We start from the raw sequence: 18,973 nt of genomic DNA, 5'->3' as shown, positions 1-18,973 counted from the left end.
TCGTCCCAGCCCATCTTCTTTAAAAACATTTTTATAATGAAATACTCCAGGCCTGTAAAAGTATAGATAATAATATAACAAGCACCCATGGATCCACCATCCAGCTTCGGAGATAAAACACTACAGATACAATCAAAGCATCTAGGAACTCTTTGATCCTAAACATTCTCACCCTTCCCAAAATCACATCTGGGTTTGTTGGTTGACATTTGCATGATTTTCACTGTCCTTTTTACTCCACATTAAAAAATAAAAAAACCAAACCAGTTTGCCATCAAGTCAATTCTGACTCATGATGACCCCCCCATGTGTCAGAGCAGGACTGTGTTCCATAGGGGTTTCAATGGCTGCGACCTTTCAGAAGCAGATTGCCAGACCTTTCTTCCAAGGCACCTCTGGGTGAGTTCAAACTGAGCGCTTCACTCCTTGCACCACCTGGGGACTCCTTATGACACACTGTGTATCTGTAAATATTTAATATTGTTTTGCAGGTTTTAAACCTTAGTGCTGTCCAAGAGAACACTCAGTGATGATGAAGATGTTCTGTTCTCTTCCTGTGCTGCCCAGTGTCGTAGCCACAATGGAATGTGGCGATTGAAAAGTGGCTAGTGTGACCGAGGAACTGAATTTTTAATTCATTTAAATTTAAAGGGCCACATTTGGCTAGTGGTTAGTGCACTGGGCAACACAGGATAGTTCCTCTGCAACTTGTTTTTTTTTTTTTTTTTTATTGAATTCTTTTTTTTTTTTTAGAGATTTGTTGATGTTGACCTAGACACCATTCATTTTCTATACTGTACAACGTTCCATTGTCTGGATATACAGCTGTTTTCCTAACAATGGGCATTCAGGCTGTTTCCATTTTTGCTAACAGAGTTGACACTGCAGCTGTCCTTCTTGTACATCTCCACATATCTTCCCAACTTCATTTTCAGTGCCCCGTGTAGTGGACAATCCCCTGACCCCAAGCCCAGGTTATTTGGTAGCATCCTGGCTGCCTACCTGACCCCAGTGTCTTCCCCTCTACACACCCAGTCCTCTCCAGGTATCATGGATTGAATTGTGTCCCCCCAAAAGATCTGTCAACTTGGCTAGGTCATGATTCCCTTGTATGATTGTATAATTGTTTACCATTTTATCGTCTGATGTGATATCCCTATGTGTTGTAAATCCCATCACCATGATGTAATAAAATGGATTAAAAAAAAAAAAACCAGTGGATTAGTGGCAGTTATATTGATGAGGTCTACAAGATTGGGTAGTGTCTTAAGCCAATCAAACTCTTTTGAGATATAAAAGAGAGAAGCAAACAGAGAGACACGGGGACCTCATACTACCAGGAAAGCAGCGCCGGGAGCAGAGTGCCATCCTTTGGACCTAAGGTCCATGCTCTGAGATGCTCCCAGACCAAGGGAAGACAGATGCATCACAGTGACCTTCCTTTAGAGCCGATAGAGAGAGAAAGTCTTCCTCTGGAGCAGGTGCCCTGAATTCGGACTTCTAGACTACTGGACTATGCGAGAATAAACTTCTCTTTGCTGAAGGCATCCACTCGTGGTATTTCTGTTGTAACAGCACTAGATGACCAAGACACCAGGCATCTATCAGCCCACCCAGTGATAATTTCAAACACCACTTTTATCCTGTTTGTTTCCTCCTCAGAAACTCAGGATGGCCTTGTTGACATTTGCATCTGATCATAACCCCTCTGCTTAGACTCCAACCAAGAAAACCAGTTGCAGTCGATTCAGTTCTGACTCATGGAGAGCCCGTGCGTCAGAGTAGAACCGTGCTCCATAGGGTTTGTGCTCCATGGCTGATTTTTAAAATTTTATTTTGTTGATGTTGAGAATACACACAGCAAAACATACACCAATTCAACAGTTTCTACATGTACCATTTCATGACATTGATTATATTCTTCAAGTTGTACATCCATTCTCACCCTCCTTTTCTGAGTTGTTCCTCCCCCGTTAACATAAATTCACTGCCCCCTAAAGTTCCTATCCAAACTTTCAAGTTGCTATTGTCAATTTGATCCCATATAGATAGCTCTTAAATAATGCTCAAGGCAAACATTTTTTATTAGTTAAGCTATTGTTTGGTTTTAAGAAGACTTCAGGGAATATTTTTGTTTAAGGTTTAAAGATTATCTCAGGGCAATAGTTTCAGGGGTTCGTCCAAACTTCATGGCTCCAGGAAGTCTAGAGTCCATGAGAATTTGAAATTCTGTTCTACATTTTCCCCCTTTTGATCAGGATTCTTCTATAGACTCTTTAATCAAAATGTTAAGTGGATCACCAGGGCTGTCTTCCGAGGCACCTCTGGGTGGATTGAGCCTCCAACCTTTTGGTTAGCAGCCAAGTACATTAACTCCTTGTACCACCCAAGGACCCTGTACTCCCACAACCTGGCCCTACCCTCTGATTCACTATGTTCCCCAACATCCTCTGCCTACATTAGGCCAACTGCTCTCTTGCCCTCTGCACACATAATTCTATTTTAACCTTTATGCCTTTATTTAGTAGTTCATTTTTTTTAGAGTTATAGGTTTACAGAAAAAATGTGCAGAAAGTACAGAGTTTCCATGTACCCCCTACACATTCTCTCTCCTGTTAGCATCTTACATTCCTATTGTGCCTTTACTTTTTATGTAAACCACTATCCCTCACCTTGGAATTTCTATCTTCCTGCCTGTATTAGTTGCCTAGGAGTGCTGTGTCAAAGTCAAAGTACCATAAAGTAGGTGCCTTGAAATGATAAATATTTATTGTCTCACAAATCTGGAAGTTAAAGGCAGAATTCAGGGTGTCAGGAAGGCCATGTTCCCTCCAAAGGCCCTGGGGGAGAGCCTTTCTTGTTTCTTCTAGCTTCTGATTTGTTTGTTTTTATTGTGCGTTCAGTGAAAGTTTACAGAGCAAATTACTTTCCCATTCGATAGTTTGAACACAGTGTTTCACAACCTTGATTTCATTCCCCACAATGTGTCGGCACTCTTCATTTCTGCCCTGGGTTCCCCATTTTCTTTCATCCTGCCTTCTTGTCTTTGCTTTTGGGCAGATAATGCCATTTTGATATCATATAATTAATTGTTATAAAGAGTATGTTCCTCTCGGGTGTGATTGTTTATTTCTCCTAACTTCTGGTAGCCCCAGGTGTTCCTTGGTTTGTGGCAGCCTAGCTCCACCTCTGCCTCAGTCTTCACACGGCCACCTTCCCTCTGTGTGTGTGTTTGTGTCTCTCCTCTTTTGTGAGGACACCCCTCATACAGGATTAGGACCTACCTACTCCAGTATGACTTTGTCTTAGTGATCTAGTGCCGCTATAAAAGTACCACAAGTGGGTGGCTTTAACGAACAGAAATTTCTTTTCTCACAGTTTACAAGGCTAGAACCCCGAATTCAGGCCGCTGGCTCTAGCGGAAGGCTTTCTCCCTGTCACCTCTGGGGGAAGATCCCCCTCTCTTTTCATCTTCTGTTCCTTGGTGGTCTCCCTATGGCTTAGCATCTATCTTCCCCATCTCTGCTTGCTGGTTTCCTTGCTTTAACCTGCTCTTTTTATATCTCAAAAGAGATTGACTTAAAACACAGCCTACACTAATCCTGCCTCATATAAAGAAAACACTATTCACAAATGGGATTATAACAACAGGTTAGGAGTTTCTTTTGATTGTACTTTAGAGGAAGGTTTACACAGCAAATTAGTTTCTCATTAAACAATTAATACACACACTGTATTGTGACATTGGTTGTCAACCCCACAACTTGTTAACACTCTCCGCTTCTTGACCTTGGGTTCCCTGTTACCAGCTTTTCTGTCCCCTCCTGCCTTCTCATCCATGCTGCTGGGCTGGTGTGCCCATTTAGTCTGGTTTTGTTTTATGGGCCTGTCTAATCCTATCTAATCTATGGCTAAAGGGTGAACCTCAGGAGTGACTTCAGTACTGAGTTAAAAGAGTGCCTGGGGGCCATACTCTTGGGGTTCCTCCAGTCTCTGTCAGCACAGGTTAGGATTTACAATATCTATTTTTGGGGAACACAGTTCAACCCATAACAGACTTGATGTTAACTGATAACATCTTCGAAGACTCTATTTCCAAACAAGGTCCTACCCCAGGGGTTAGGACTTCAACGTATCTTTTGTGGGGACACGATTCAATCCACAACACTGCCCCTCCTTCACATACCTAAACTGTTAATGTCTGTCAGGGCCCAGTTCAGGCCTCACCTCCTCTGGGGTAGTTTTTTTACCCCACAGTATTCACTCAGGAAGGACTCATGAAGAGCCTACTCAGTGCCCTGGGGCAAGGAGCTGGGCATACAGCATGAGCAGGTCTGCCTTGGTGTCTGCCCTCACAGAGCTGGCAGCCTGGCCTTCACCAGAGACTCCAATCTGCCCAGTTCCCAGCTCTCTGCATTCCCTTGCAGTTTAGCATGGAGGAAGATTTGGAATTCAAAGAGGTGTGTGGTAAGTTTGGGGTTCACCTGGAGGGAGGAGACAGAAGGCCTGGGCAGAGGGGCTGGAAGAAGGAGGATCAGCCCAGAGGAGGCTGGATCACCACCCCAGAGACCCAGAGGATCACCACCCCAGAGACCCTGAAATGCCTGCTCCTCACATGTCCCAAGAGACTGATGCACTTCAACAGGAATGCCAGTTAACAGATACACAGTTCTCTCCTGGAGGTGCACTGCGTGGGCAGCCAGCTTATGAGAAGGTGGCTTAGTGAGCAGGAAGCAGAGCAGGAGGTCCTAAAGGCTTGTTGACTAGAATCAGGCATTGCCCGCCAGCGGCACTGTTGCTGCAACAGCAGGAGGCCTGGCAGGTAGATTGGACACTATGCCAACCTCCTGGGGGGCACCATCTCCCCATCAGATGGGCACAGCCAGCCTCATCTCCAAAGCTCTCTTTTCCAGGCTTCCATTGGTGGCCACCCACCCCCGCCTTCCCCGTTCTTAGGGCACAGTCTTGACGTTAATGTTTCTCTGTGTCATGTCTCCATTTTGATTACAGTTTGACTTTAATGTTTCTGTTATATCTTCATTTTGATTACAGTTGAGTCTGGGAATCATTTAAGGTGACTTTTTTTTTTTTTTTGCATATCTCTGTTCTGATCTATTTTGCACTGATTTATGGTTTAATTCTCAGAGAGCAACTTATTTCCAAATGCCTAGTTCTTAGAATGCACTTTACACTTGCATTGTATACGATTATAAAACCTCAGGGGACAGGGATCATATTTTCTTTCTGTTACCCACCAAGGTCCAAAGCTAGACATCTGCACAAATATCCAATGTTGGTGCCTTAACCAGCTCCAGACTTTAGAGGACTGGAGACTGGCAGGGAAAGAACTGCCAGGCACTGAGCGGTAGGCAGGGCTGGGGGTGGTTGTGGACCAAGAGGTATCTCTGGGCCAAGGCACGTTCCCTCCAAGGCCTCTGGAGTATACAGTCCAGGCTGCACATCCTCGTAGTTTTGTCCTCAGCCAGGAAGAGAACTGTGTTGAGTGGAGGGAGAATATGGCTGCCTCCATCCATGTAAGCAGCCTCAGGGGACCAGAGGGCAGGGGAGAAGTCTTCCAACAGAACACGGAAGGGCCTGCCCCCCAGAAGGAGCTGGTGATGGGTTCAGCTGAAAAGAATGAGTTTTGTGTTTGTCCTGAGACCCATGCCAGTCAGAGAGAGAAGGAACGCCTTAAATGCTGGCAGTCAGCAAGGAGGATGAAGGTTGAGCTTGGTGTGAGGCTGCAATGAAACTTAATATACTCTAAGTGATTTTTATTGAGGGTTCAGGATGGGACTGGGATAAGTGGAGTCAAGTAGCAGAAATAGATGGTATTTCTTTACACGTAAGAGGACTGCGTGGTCAAAAGCACTGGGTGGGTCCCTCTACCCCTGGTTTGGTCACCAACTGCAGGCCTCAGCCTCCTCACCTTCTTCACCTATTCATAGAAAAGGAAGGGAATGGTCAGAGAATCTTTTGGATCTGGTCCAGCTCTGCCATTGGGTGATTTTGAGGATGGTTCTCGAGGCTGGAGGAAACCAGTCCACAGTTGAGAGCAGAAGTGAACTCTTAGAGGGGAAAGAGCCTGATGAAGGGAAGGATGGAGAACACTCACGCATAGAGCACCTGCTCTGTGCTGGGACTTCACACAGCTCATCTCAGGTATCTTTGTGCTATTCCTCTGAAGACGGCATTAGTCTCACTGACTTAGAGATGAGGAAACCAAGGACCAGAGATGTCAAAAGAACTCCCTAAACACATTTGCTTAGCAGACCAGAACTGAGATTTGCATGGAGGTCTCCAGCCCTTGCATTTTGGAAGGGTGCCCCATGCCATGGGTATATGCTTGACAGCTAGGAAGGGGTTCCTGAGTTGGTTTTTAGATTAATGCTGTATTTTCTTACATTTACTAGGTTTTTGTGAACTTAGTTTTCAGTATTTTTTTTCTTGGTGAAGGTAGAATTTTTTTTTTTTTTTTAAGAAGATGGAAAATGTAGGCAGTCAAGAAAACATTAGTTCCTGATTAGGACAAACTGAAAGAGAAAGCTGACTTAAGGTTAGGAAGGGAGAGAAGGTCTCAGTTGTTTACCCACTGAAGAGACACAGGAGTTATAAAAGAGCAAAGATGGGGGTTTGTGGCAAGTATGAAATGGGTTGCATAATACGAAACACATCTGTCTTTCCTTCTCCAAGCAACCTATAGCTCCTTCCTCATCTTCAGAGCCTTGAATCCTGCCATCTAAAAAGGAAACCTATTAAAAACAAATTCTAGATTCTTAACATTTCTCTTAATCCTAACTTCACAGAGATCTTTTAGGAACGAAGATTTTTTTTGGGTGGGGAAGAAACATCTACTTCAGTTTCTTTTTCTTCTGTTAGATTCATATACAATTAGATCTAGTACTTCTAGTACTTTATTTTTAAAATAGCATGGATATATGATCCCATTTTAATAAACGTATTTCTACCTAGCCTTCTAGCTAGAAATATCCTAGAGACATCTGGAATGCCATTCACCTAATGTTTGTAGTTCTCTCTCTGGGTGGGTGGCAGGTTTAATAAGAGCCCCCAAACTGTCTTCAATTCTTTATAGTGAGAATGTAGCATTTTTACAAAAAAAAAAAAAGTCATTATTCTAAAGCAATAATGTTGGTGAAATATCTGTCTTCAACATGGCGTCTAGAGGCTTGTCAGTTTGACTTATTAAAAGCGTCTAGCACACATACGTCACGCTGGAGGAATGTGGAGTAATGAGCTGGAATTCAAACTAAGCAAAACATGACATATTGATGCTCTAAAACATTATCATGGGTTAGGAATTATAACTTTTAATCAAAAACAGCCTGGATAGATACCCACAAGAATTGAAAGCAGGAATGCAAAGAGATACTTGGACACCCAACGTTCACTGCAGCACTTTTCACAAGAGCCAAAAGGTGCAAAGAGCCTAAATGTCTATCTAAAGATGAATGGATAAGCAGGATGTGGTCCATACACAGAGGAATATTACTTAGCCATAAAGAGAAATGAAGTCCTGATACACGCAACAACATGGATGAACCTTGAAAACATTACACTGAGCGAAATCAGTCAGTCGCAAAAGGACAAGTGTTTTACAAGCCCACTTGTATGAGTGGGAGGGAGAGGGGAAAAGGGAATCATTGCTTGGGGGGCACCAAGCTTGTGAAGAGTGATAGAAAAATCTGGAAAGAGATAATGGTGATAGCTGCATAAGCAAGATGCATAAACTGCCTATAAATATGATCCCATTTTTGGTAAAACAATGACAAAAATCTTATTTACGATCATGATTAAAAAGCAGGGAGAAAGTTATGAAAAGATACACAACAGGGTACAGCATTTCCCTGATGGGGAAGGAAGAGGGCAGGGTGGGGAGAGGCAGGGGTGGGGTGAGGGAGAAGGGCACAGCAAGTGATAAAGAAAAATAAAACAGAACCCTAGACAGTGTATGTGAAATGGCTACATTTATGCACTTATATATAAAGCTATGTGTATATACAAAAAAGCAAATACAAAAAACCATGAACACACAAATCCAATCTGCATGAGACTATCTTGGACTATGCAAGACGACTGTGTGTGGCCTGGTATCTGCTGCACCCAGGGGGAGCCAGCAAGGAAGACTGGAGTCCTCCCCAGGTGCCTGGCCACCCACCTGAGAGAAGTGAGAAACCCACAGGTGAGGCCACACCACAAGGGTGTCCGGGTTGTGTGTGTGCAGTTGGCTGGTGAGAGGGAAAATGGTCCCCAGGGTCTCATTTGAATTCTGGGCAAAGTACAGGCACGGGAAAGAGTATTAACAGATAGAATTCACAGGAACAGCTGACCAGAAGCCATGTGGGCAGAGGGCAGGGATGGGGATAAAAGAAGAGGTTTGAATGCAAGTTAGCACAACGGGCCAGGTGGGGACCAGTGACAGTCAGGCCCAAAGAGAGCCCGTAGGCCTGCTTGGCTAGTAGGATGTGGCTAGACATCTCCCAGGTTACCGGTGGAGAGAAAACTGGAATGTCAAAGAATGACAAGTACAGGAGAGCTCTTAATCAACCAACACACACACTTTTAATTGCAAAATGTAAACTTTCTTTACAAAACTTTAATTTGCATACATTCTTTACATGGTGGAAGTCTTTACAAGTTTGCAGTTTATCCATTAGTCAACCTTCTGCACTGAACATATGCTCCCGGCTTAGACCGTTCAGAGCACTGTCCGACCGGCTGTCTGTCTCCTCTGCTCGTGGGGACTGTCCAGAGTCACCACAACCTGGTTGCCTAAAGACGAACTACAGCTGCCCCAGGCTCCTGCCCCAATGATGGCAGGAGTCCCTGGCTTACCTCCGCCTTTCCAGTGTTCTGCCTGACCCCTAGTGTTACTGGGGTTCTGTTACTGACCCTTCCATAGAAGGGAGGGAGAAGAAAAGACCAAGGTCATCATTTTTCTGGGTGTAAATCTATGGAAAGAAGTCTGGAGGGAAAGTTGCCTCTAATGAGGCTGGGGCTCTCTGGGAATGCCCATGTCTGCTTCTTTCTGCCGCCAATACCCAGGCACCAGTGAGAGCTTGTTCTGAACGGGTGTGAAGCGCTCTGAGGGCTCAGGTGTGAGGGGTGGGACACTGCTACGCTCTGATAAAGGTGGCTGCCCAGGATGACACCACCTGCCCCACAAAACTGTTGGAAGGATTAAGGAGGTAAAGCAAGCCTGGCACAATGCTGTTGTCCCAACTCTCCAATTTTGTTTGAAACTCAAAACTAAACTGATACTGCATCTGAGACTCATTCTTCGACTGCCTGACAGCTGCCCGACTGACTGCTCAGAGGGAGTGGCTGGTCCCAGCCCCACCACATCTCGGCAGCTCCAAGCCTCCGCTCAGTTATGCAACATTTCTTCTCTCCACTATTCTGAAAAAGTCTGGACATTTCACAGCCTCCAGACAGAGGAAAGTGACAGATGCATTTAGCTCTAATCCCTAAATTATGCAGGGCAGGGATGCCACACATTGAGGGAACTGGACAACAGACAAGCTGGCTGGAGGGTTTGACGAGGCCAGCGCTTAAAGCCACACCGCGCCCCTGTGGGTGGACATGGAGGTGAGCCCGAGAGAGCCCTGTCAATCTTCCCTGGCAGGCTTTTGTGGAAGAGGCTGGAGGTGAGGAGAATAGGGATGGGGCACACCCCAGCCTCCCACTTATTTGCCCCTCAACAAGTACCTTCCCCCTCCTAGCCTGGTGGCCCTGTACACATCTGCAAGTCCAAACACGGAGAGAATCTCAACCTAAAATACTAGTTTAAAGCCCATCTCTGGGACTCCCTTCCATCAACAAATTTTAGTGGGTGATGTGCCACTCCTGAAAGTTAATGAGTGTGGAACTTGTGAACTCAGGAGACCTCCGCTTCCCCGCCATCGCTAGGAGAGGTCAAAAGTCTAAGAGACCCCTCTATTTAATAAGCGATTCTCCAAAGGTGAACAAAATCGCCACCTCCCTGCCCCCAGACATGGAGCTAGCTTTCCGTCTCTCCCTTACAACTTGGCCTTCTCCTCCTGGGCAAGTGGGTGAGAAATAGGCATTCGCTTTGGGGCCCGTGAATGTTCATTATGGAAATTACTGGTTAAGGAGCAAACTCTCATTCCAGAGTGACTGAGGCCATCACCTGCAGCTAAGTAACTCGAGACTTTGTTTTAAAATGATTGGTTCTACACCGAGGCCTACGCTGGATCTTGGAAGGAAGAAAGAGAAAACTGAGAGCTGAAAAACAAGTGATGTAAATGCCAAGGGACTCACAGCTAGAATTGAGCAGTCCCTCCTCTGGTCAAACATCTGGAAACATGTGGTGGTGGGAGAATGGCTGGACCCAGTTGTGTTCCAGCTACACTCACTCTTAAAAAGTTTTCAAATGCGGGGGGAAAGGGAAAGGGTTTTTATAAAAGTCTTAGGGTTAGATTCTTTCCTCCTCCATTTCTGTCTAAAACAGTTTTGACAACAAATCCCGGAGAGTTCCTGGCTTGCTGACCCTTATCCCTCGGTTCTCCTACCCAAATCGGGGCACACCCCAGTCAACTAAAGCCACAGCTTTGTTCTCTGGTTCCACGTTGTAACCTAGCAAGAAAATAATGTGCGATGGAACCAGAGGACCTGGGTTTGAGCTCCAACCTCCTGCCTACCAACAGCTAACTGTTCTGTTTCTTTACTGGTAAAATGAGGACTTAATAATACTTGCTTTACAGCAGTGAAGATTAAAGGAGATAATGTATATTCAGGTACTTTGTAAGTTGGAAAGGACTAGACAAATGTCACTATTCCTTTTTCTGAGAAAATGAACCCAAATCTGCCCATTTCATAGACTTTGTATTTTGCCAGATAGTTTTCATAAACCATTAATATCTTACTCCCTTCTTTCCCTAAATAGGAGTCTTAGTGGCACATTGGGTAAGAGCCTGGCTGCTAACCAAAGGGTCAGCAGTTTGAAACCACCAGCCACTCCCTGGGAACCCCACAGGGCAGTTCTACTCTGTCCTATAAGGTTGCTATGAATCAGAATCGACTTGATGGCAAGTTTTGACTTTGGTTTCTCTAAATAAATTGAGGGAGGGGTGAGTGTAAGCCCTGCCTCTTTTCATAAACCAGAACAGGTGTAGTATCCATTCAATGCTCAATTACTGGAGAGCACAGGACATTTGGGCATAAATGCTTCAAACTGGTGCCAAAGCAGCCTCTCTCTCCATAGAGCTGATTTCTGGGGATACAAGTCTTTGCTCCCAGGAAGCTATGAGCAAAGTCGACCTAAACCATGTGTGGAGGTCCCTGTCGTGTCACCTCTTAGTCAGCATTCAACACACTCCTGGGCCAGTCCCTCTATTAGAGCCCCGTGGTTTTGTTCTTACGGCAGCAATGGAGATTGTTGGTTAGATGGTCCCGCCATCGCCTCCCTGACCCTGCTTCCATCTAGGGCAGAGAGCACCTGCGCTACCACCTATCCTCCCCAACACACACACAAGTCCCCGGATCACTGGAAAGGACTGGCTGGTAACCCCAAGTCATTCCTATAGAACAGGTCAAAGGCTGATCAGAATTACCTTAAGAAGGTGATTTACTTCTACTTATCCTCTAAATAAGAGCAAGGAAACTGTCTTTGGCAAATTCCTCTTTAAAATAAACCTATATCCAGTCTATCTGACTAAACACATTTTAAGTGAAAATGAGTAGTACATGCACAAAAGTCTCTACTCATCTGCTGCTATAACCATTCTTTGCTGGATTGCTGAACTACAACTAAAGGAGCCCTGGTGGCACACTGATTAAACACTTGGCTACCAACCAAAACACTGGCTGCTTGAACCTACCAGCGGCTCCATGGAAGAAAAGATCTGGCCATCTGCTCCTGTAAAGACTAAAAACCTAGGAAACCCTATGGGGCAGTTCTACGCTGTCCTATACAGTCCCTGTGAGTCAGAATTGATGCAACGGCACCCAACAACCCAATCATCCTTTATTGAATTGCTGAACTACTGCTGACAGCAGTGGGTTTTTTTTTTTTTTTTTGGAACTACTGCTCACAGCTTAGGGAACTTTCCAGGGGATACCTTAGAACCCAACATGTGAAAAGGTGTCTTAGTTTGCAAAGTTTTGAAGCAAAGTGGGTGGGTATTTTATGGACATTGAAGGTGTGAAAGGCAGGAGCGAAATGGGGAAAGAACACATGGTAATTCATAAAAGCAAAACAGAAACGTCAATAATCAAAATAGTTGCTTTGCTCCTAAGGAAACCTGTCTTTTATTAACTCAAAGGGCCTAATTTATAAAACTTTGAGAGGACTCTAAAGAACTTGTTTACATCTACTCCTTCCCCGGGTTAAGACACTGTGGAAGGCTCAAAAAGCTTGCACAAAGCTGACCTCTAAATGATCCTTCTGATTTAAAAGCTCTCAAATCATAATTGTTTAGCACTGTGACTTTTATATGTACAAAGAGATTTGTTTTTCCTGTTCTAATCCACACAAGAGGCTGATTCTTTTAGCGAAGAATTCCCTCAGGTACCATCCACTCTGGTTTCACTCAGACCCATGGAGGAGGCTGAGTGTTTCCAGCCCTCAGCCCTGTGAACACGGCTTGTCCTTTATAACCCCACAGACAGACAGGCCACTTGAGTGCTTGGCGATCCCCACGGCTGCTCAGAAAGTGTGCACAGAGAGAGAGGGCTTGGGAGACAAGGCGCAGGGACTCCTCCAAGGATAAGAGGAGCCCACAGGGGTCCCCACCACCTTCCCTCACCACTGTCTGCTCTGGCCTGTAACTATGATACAGACACCTACTATAGCCACTTGATTTCTGTGATTCAGAATCAGAGATTGCAGTGTGGTTTGTTTTTTCTTCATCTTGGCAAAAGCGTGACCAGTGGCCAGGTATCTAGCAGTATCAAGAAAGGAAAATGGAGCAAGAGTGTCCTTATTTACACCATTTGATTAATACATACGGAAAACACTTGGGAAAAACAACGTGCATAGTGAATCATTGAAATGAAAGGACACAGCTTTATATTACAGAAAATAAAACACTTCACCTTGTTTCCCAGCACAAGAGAAATCGTTTTAAAATAGAGGATCACACAGTTACACACCCAGCTGGCAAACACTCTGTGTCTGGAGTTCCTCCCCAGCCACATTACAACATCGGCTTGACACATCTGTAAAACATCTTGCCCTGCAGAACTGTAGCCTGTAGATCAAACCCAGTGAGGCACCCTCTCCCAGGCCAGCTAACTTGTCCCCTCTGAGGACCCGTGAAGGCAGCACAATGGGCAGGAGTGGTGCTGCCTTGGCAGTCAGGGCTCCGCCTGGCCGAGGGAGGGAAGGTCGGGAGCCAAACTGAGAAAGCAACCAGACAGGCAAGGGAGAAGGCGAGCTAGTGGGGCGGGGTATGAGAACCTGATAAAACGGGGGAAAAGCAGTACCTTAGGAACTACCATTACAAATTAAAGTCAGACTCCAGCCTGGCGTCACCGAGTCTCCAAGTGTCTGGACACTGGCAAAGAAGTGCCCTTCTGAGTGAAATGCACAGTTATTTCATCTCTTCCACTGGTTCTAGATTCCGTTCTGCGTGGGAAATTGCAATGGTTTATTTACTCAGCCATGGCTTTCCAGAAAGTACAGGATGACGTGGCCAGGAAGACAGGGGATAAGCAGGACCACCTGGTAAAGAATCGCTCTGAAGTTGGGATCTGCTGGCTGCCTCTCTGTGGCCAGGGAGCCAGCAGAGGAGATTATGCCCATGCAGGTGACAGAGGGCATCGAACCTATTCCTTGCCTGGGGGGCAGCCTGGAGGCCAAAAGGCCTGAAGAGCCCAGTCTCTCACAGGCAGGTGCTGGCAGAGTCCTGGCCAAGTAGCAGGGGTTGGAAACCTTCCAGGCCATGTGCATGAAGATTCAGGAGGGTGGGCGCTGGCCACTGCCTCCAGCACATGGCTGGCTCACACACATGCAAAGAGCCGGTAACTAGAAGTAACCAACCCCCAGAGAGCAGCGTCATTGTTTTTATTTTCCCCCTTTTGGCCTGGTCTTCAGCTCTCAAAGCTGTTCTTGTGTAGTGTTCTGTTTCCTACGGTTCTGAGAGGGTGGTTCCATCGCAGACGACCAATGGCTGGTCCCCTCTGGCTATAATGTAGACCTTCCAGTGGGCCGCACCGGCATAGCCTTGAAGGGAAACAACAACAGGAAAGCACATGAAAGTCTGAGACGGGGAACACCTGTGGGCAAGAACAACGCAGGTCTGCCCTCAGGAGCACCTGTAAACAGTCAGAGAGACATCCTGCTTTGTGGGCCTTCCAGCTTTTCCTGGCATCGATATTCCTAGTTTGTACCTGTCCTCTCTGGAACCTAACACCCAACAGGAGCCACTCAGAACAAAGGCGCTTTATCTCCAACCCTCGCCTGGGCATCCATTCTCAGAACGACCTCACCTTTTTCAGCAAGAAGACAGGATGGGTTCTGAGGGGGAGCAGGACCCCACTTTCTATTTCTCCTGAGGTTATCTATAACACAGCTGCTCTACAGAAGATCCAGATTAACCCAAACCAGCGTTTCCCAAGTTCTGTTCTGCCTACAACGGTGTCTCATAAGACATTTCAAGGAAAAGGAGTTCCACGGCCAAGTAAATCTGAGAGATGCTAGGTTCCTTGAGGCTTTTTGGAGCCTTAGGTACACTGATGCGCACGACGCACCTACAAGGCAGGCACTTCCCAAAGTCAACTGGCTCCAGAGCCCTATTCACCAAGGGTTTTTCCAAGGGGCTTCTGTTCCCATCCCTGGGGTCACGAGTGATCTGAAGAACCAATGAGGGAACACTGACCTAAATCACTTCAGCGCGCTAGAGAGGCAAACTTGAAAACTTTAAAAACTTTAGCATTTCAATAATCTCCTGATAGAAATTTCCCTAGAGTACATCATACTTCCCTAGCCATCTTTAAACTGACAGTACTGAATGTAATTTAGCCTTTATAGGTGATTCAAGGAAGGTCACAATGAACAGCAAGTGTGCTGTACAGTAACTAGAACAAGGCAGGTCCGCCCTCAGGAGCACCTGCAAACAGTCAGTGAGACATCCTGGTGGTGTAGGCCCAACAGCCATCGGTCTCTGATGCCTGACCCCTATGTCATTCTTGAGAAAGCCCCCAACAAAGGTTTTCTGATGATCTGTAACCCGTCCCCTCTCCCCTCAACCCCCACGGGGACGATGCCTATTTTGCCAGAAAGCATGGGACTTGCTCGTCAAGTGCCATTCATAAGGGTCCCTGAGGCAACGCAGCTGTCATCTGTTGAACAAGCATTGAATAATTCCAGGACCCTCCCACGGTCAGGGTCTGAGTCCCTATCCTCACTTTTAACTGTAGTCACTGTGGCCCCTGCTTCTCCTTCTGCCCCTGCTCCAGGTGCCCACTCGTTATGCTCCCAGGCTCCCTGTCCTCCTCTTCTTTGATTCAGGCTCCCATCCCTTCTCAGCACTCATGTCACGTGGCTGGCCTTTTACAGACATTGCCAATCCTGGACTCCTTTCCTTCCACCAGCGAACCAGCCCGACAAAGCACAGGGGGGGATCATTCTCTGGTTTTTAGACTCTCCTGGATGATCCGCACCAGTGTCGGCCGCTCCAAGCTTCTTTGATCACCGCCGAAGACTCCTTCTTTCCTTTTCCTCTCTAATTTTAGAATTGGCATTCTGGATGCTTGTGGGAGCTGGAAACCTGGCATTTGGATAACTGATGTGTTTCTATAGTTTCTGAAACGGTTAGGCATTTGTAGAACATAAGACAGAAACTTTTTTCCAGTGCAACCACACACTGCAAACCTAAACATGGCATGCAGAGTTTCGCAATAGTCATGCCTCGTGTGAGGGCCATTCTACTACAGGAAAACAGTTCACAAGAATTCCTGTACAAGATTCTTTTTTCCCCAAGTGCCAGGCCAGCTGGTATTGCTTAATTTGTGCTTTCAGTAAGTCCCTGGGTTAAAGTCAGACTTACGACAATTCGTACTTGCCCTTTAATGTTATGTGAACCAACCCCTACTCACAACAAATTCTTCATCAAAAGCACCTTCACTTGCCACATGAGCAGCTTTTGAATCATTAGAAAGGCTTCAAGCCTTTTCTTGCACTAAAGTAAGGCTGGAAACCCTGGTGGCATAGTGGTTAAGTGCTACAGCTACTAACCAAAAGGTCAGCAGTTCACATCCATCAGGCGCTCCTTGGAAACTCTACAGGGCAGTTCTACTCTGTCCTATAGGGCCGCTATGAGTCGGAATTGACTCGACGGCACTCGGTTGGGGTTTTAAAGTAAGGCTAAGTAAGAACTGTATACACCTGTTCCCAATGACCTACAAATTCTTAAAGCCACACTTCGGCAAGGATATCATTTGTAACACAGGGACTTCCTGTATTTATCAGTTAATGCTTAATTTGCACATTTTTATTTTTCTATTTCTAAATTGAAATAAAGTTTATGTAACTTGGATTTAAAGCTTGGCATAGTTTGCAGTCCACCCCCTATCCCCAAATGAGGTGAGAGGTTTCTAGGGATTCAGAGGGTCATCTGAGTGGTTAATATTAAAAGAAATCAATTGGAAAACCAGTCTGGGCTCTGCCAGGGATTGGAGGCTGCCCTAAGGTTCTGTGAGGCAGGAAAAACAATCAGGTCAGCGGTGACATTTGCTGATTTATTTGTTTCAGCCAACAAAACTCTGCTGACGAACTGGCTGCTACTGATAGCAGCTGATTCGAACCTGTTTCTTTGGAACAAATTTTTAGATTAGGCACAGAACAAGTCACTGCTGGGAAAACATGGAGCCAGAGTCAAGGGTGAGTCATCAACATGAAGCTGCGACTTGGCTGTGGGATCCACGTCGAAGGCAGCATTTCCTTGGGTGCTGTTGCCCCTATATACTTCTAGTCTTGTTTTATTAGCAAATGGGCATATAAAGGGTTTGCTCTAATCTTCAACTGTCCTTTCCTTGGCTTGATTCTGTGAAAGTAGACAATTAAGACTTGCTGTCTTGCCTGATTGACAGTGGGGCCTCGGCATGGTCACCTCTCCTCTCTGGATCTCAATTTCCTCATCTGTAAAAAAATGGATTGGTCTAGATATCTGCCAGAATCCTGTCTAACCTAAAGTTTCTATGACCAATGGACATGTGCATTCAAAAATGTTGTACATGCAGAGAACCCCTGAGGGAGGAGGAGAGCAGTGGGATGCAGACCCCAAATTCTCCTAAAAAGACCAGACTTAATGGTCTGACTGAGACTGGAAGGACCCCGGTGATCATGGCCCCCAGACCTTCTGTTGGCCCACTACAGGAACCATCCCCGAAGCCAGCTCGTCAGACATGGATTGGACTGGACAACGGGTTGGAAAGGGATGCTACTGAGGTGTGAGCTACTTGGTTCGGGTGGACACTTGAGACAATGTTGGCATCTCCTGCCTGGAGGGGAGATGCGAGGGTAGGGGGCATAGAAGCTGGCAAAATGGTTACGAAGAGAGAGTGGAGGGAGGGAGCGCGCTGTCTCACGGGGAGGGGGGGAAGTAATTGGGAGTATGTAGCGAGTTGTGTATGGGCTTTTGTGTGACAGACTGACTTGATTTGTAAACTTTCACTTAAAGCACAATAGAAATTATTTAAAAAAAAAAGTATGAATGAGAAATTCCTCTCTGTTACACTTTCTCACTAGTTGCTCCATTTTTAAGAGTAAATATAGATCCTGTTAATAAAAGCCGTTTTTGACACTACTTCATTGAATCTTTGGGAAGGCAATATTTGATGCTCAGAATATTTTCTGAGTTAAAAACCAAAAAAAGCCTGTGTCGGACACTGCCCTCCTGGGGTCCTACATACCGATATCCCCTGGCTCTAGCTGCATCGCCACGGACTGGCAGTGTCTCCGGCACTGGAAGGGAGGGATGAGCTGCAACATGGCCTCACCACTGACAACGGTAAATAGGTCATGCATTCTGTGCATCTGTAGGAAAGAACAGAGGGAGGAAAAGGTAAAGAAAGAAAGCCAAATAGAATCCGGAATTTGGGGGCAGGGATTAGTACACAAAGAAACCTTACACATATGGCTGAGTTTCCTAGCAGCCTAAGCAAACGGGAAGACAGAACTAACAGCACAATTCGGTTATGTCCAAAAGATAAAAACAAACTAGTTTCTCCTAAGCATGGCATCTTCTGGTACTGAGATCAGGGTAAGATCTTTTCTATGGGTTCTCCTAAAGACACACTATGTGATTGAGTAGGCGACACCCTCAACAACAGCCCTATAACAGATAGTGAGCTTCACAATTTGCAACTATTTCTAGCCACAGCTTCAAAGTAAGCCAAAGGCAAAAACACCTAATTTTGCAATTCAGCAAAAGAGGTTCCAGGAGAGGCCAACACGTGATGGTCTAGGCATGCAATCTCTGAGGGCTTGGTTTGATGGAGACTTTTTAGAGAAACTGAAGGCCTTCATATCCTTTGGGCAATCTTCTGTGGACATCATTTGCTACCAGGGTTTTGATAAGAATTGAAGAGCAGCAAGTTCAAGTTTACACTTTCTGGCAAGAGCCGGGTGAACATATATGCCATGCTACTGATTTTTTTTTTTTTTTTTACTGATTAAAGCCTAAGGACAGTAATGTTGCCTTCTGATTTTGAAAACTAAGAAGACAACCAAGATATGTACCTTGACAGGTAATTACTGCACTTCTGAAGATGTACTACTGCCACCAACAGGCTTTAAGTGCAACTTCCAGTGTGCCAAGCAAGAAGTGATGAATCCTGGGGAGGGAACGGGGCAGGCAGTAGGGATAAAAGAGATGGGTCTTACGTGGGCTTCTCTCCCTATCTAGATGGTCAGAGAAAAACCCTAGAGCCTTCCCTCCCTCCTCTCCCCTCTCCTACCTGCTCCTGCCCTTTAGGGCAGCTGGATCAACTG

At 45.7% G+C, this 18,973-nt stretch overlaps 1 protein-coding gene across 6 annotated transcripts in view; it reads right to left on the bottom strand.

The window, feature by feature from the left end:
* Positions 1-13,025: 13,025 nt before the first annotated feature.
* C1H6orf89 (chromosome 1 C6orf89 homolog) overlaps positions 13,026-18,973 on the bottom strand; it is a 29,775-nt gene continuing 23,827 nt past the window's right edge. For 4 of the 6 annotated variants that reach the window (XM_049891149.1, XM_049891107.1, XM_049891112.1 and 1 more), the window contains 2 exons: positions 17,893-18,016; positions 16,496-17,119 (listed from right to left, as the gene is read on the bottom strand). In XM_049891149.1, coding sequence (XP_049747106.1) covers positions 16,992-17,119; positions 17,893-18,016 — 252 coding nt within the window. In that variant the 3' untranslated portion in view covers positions 16,496-16,991. Of the gene's footprint in view, positions 14,204-16,495; positions 17,120-17,892; positions 18,017-18,973 lie in introns of those variants that run through there. The other 2 variants (XM_049891123.1, XM_049891140.1) reach the window with 2 other exon arrangements.

The sequence above is a fragment of the Elephas maximus genome, chromosome 1 (assembly GCF_024166365.1).
Source record: "Elephas maximus indicus isolate mEleMax1 chromosome 1, mEleMax1 primary haplotype, whole genome shotgun sequence".
Classification (NCBI taxonomy): domain Eukaryota; kingdom Metazoa; phylum Chordata; class Mammalia; order Proboscidea; family Elephantidae; genus Elephas; species Elephas maximus.
This window is presented reverse-complemented; position numbering and strand designations above follow the sequence as displayed.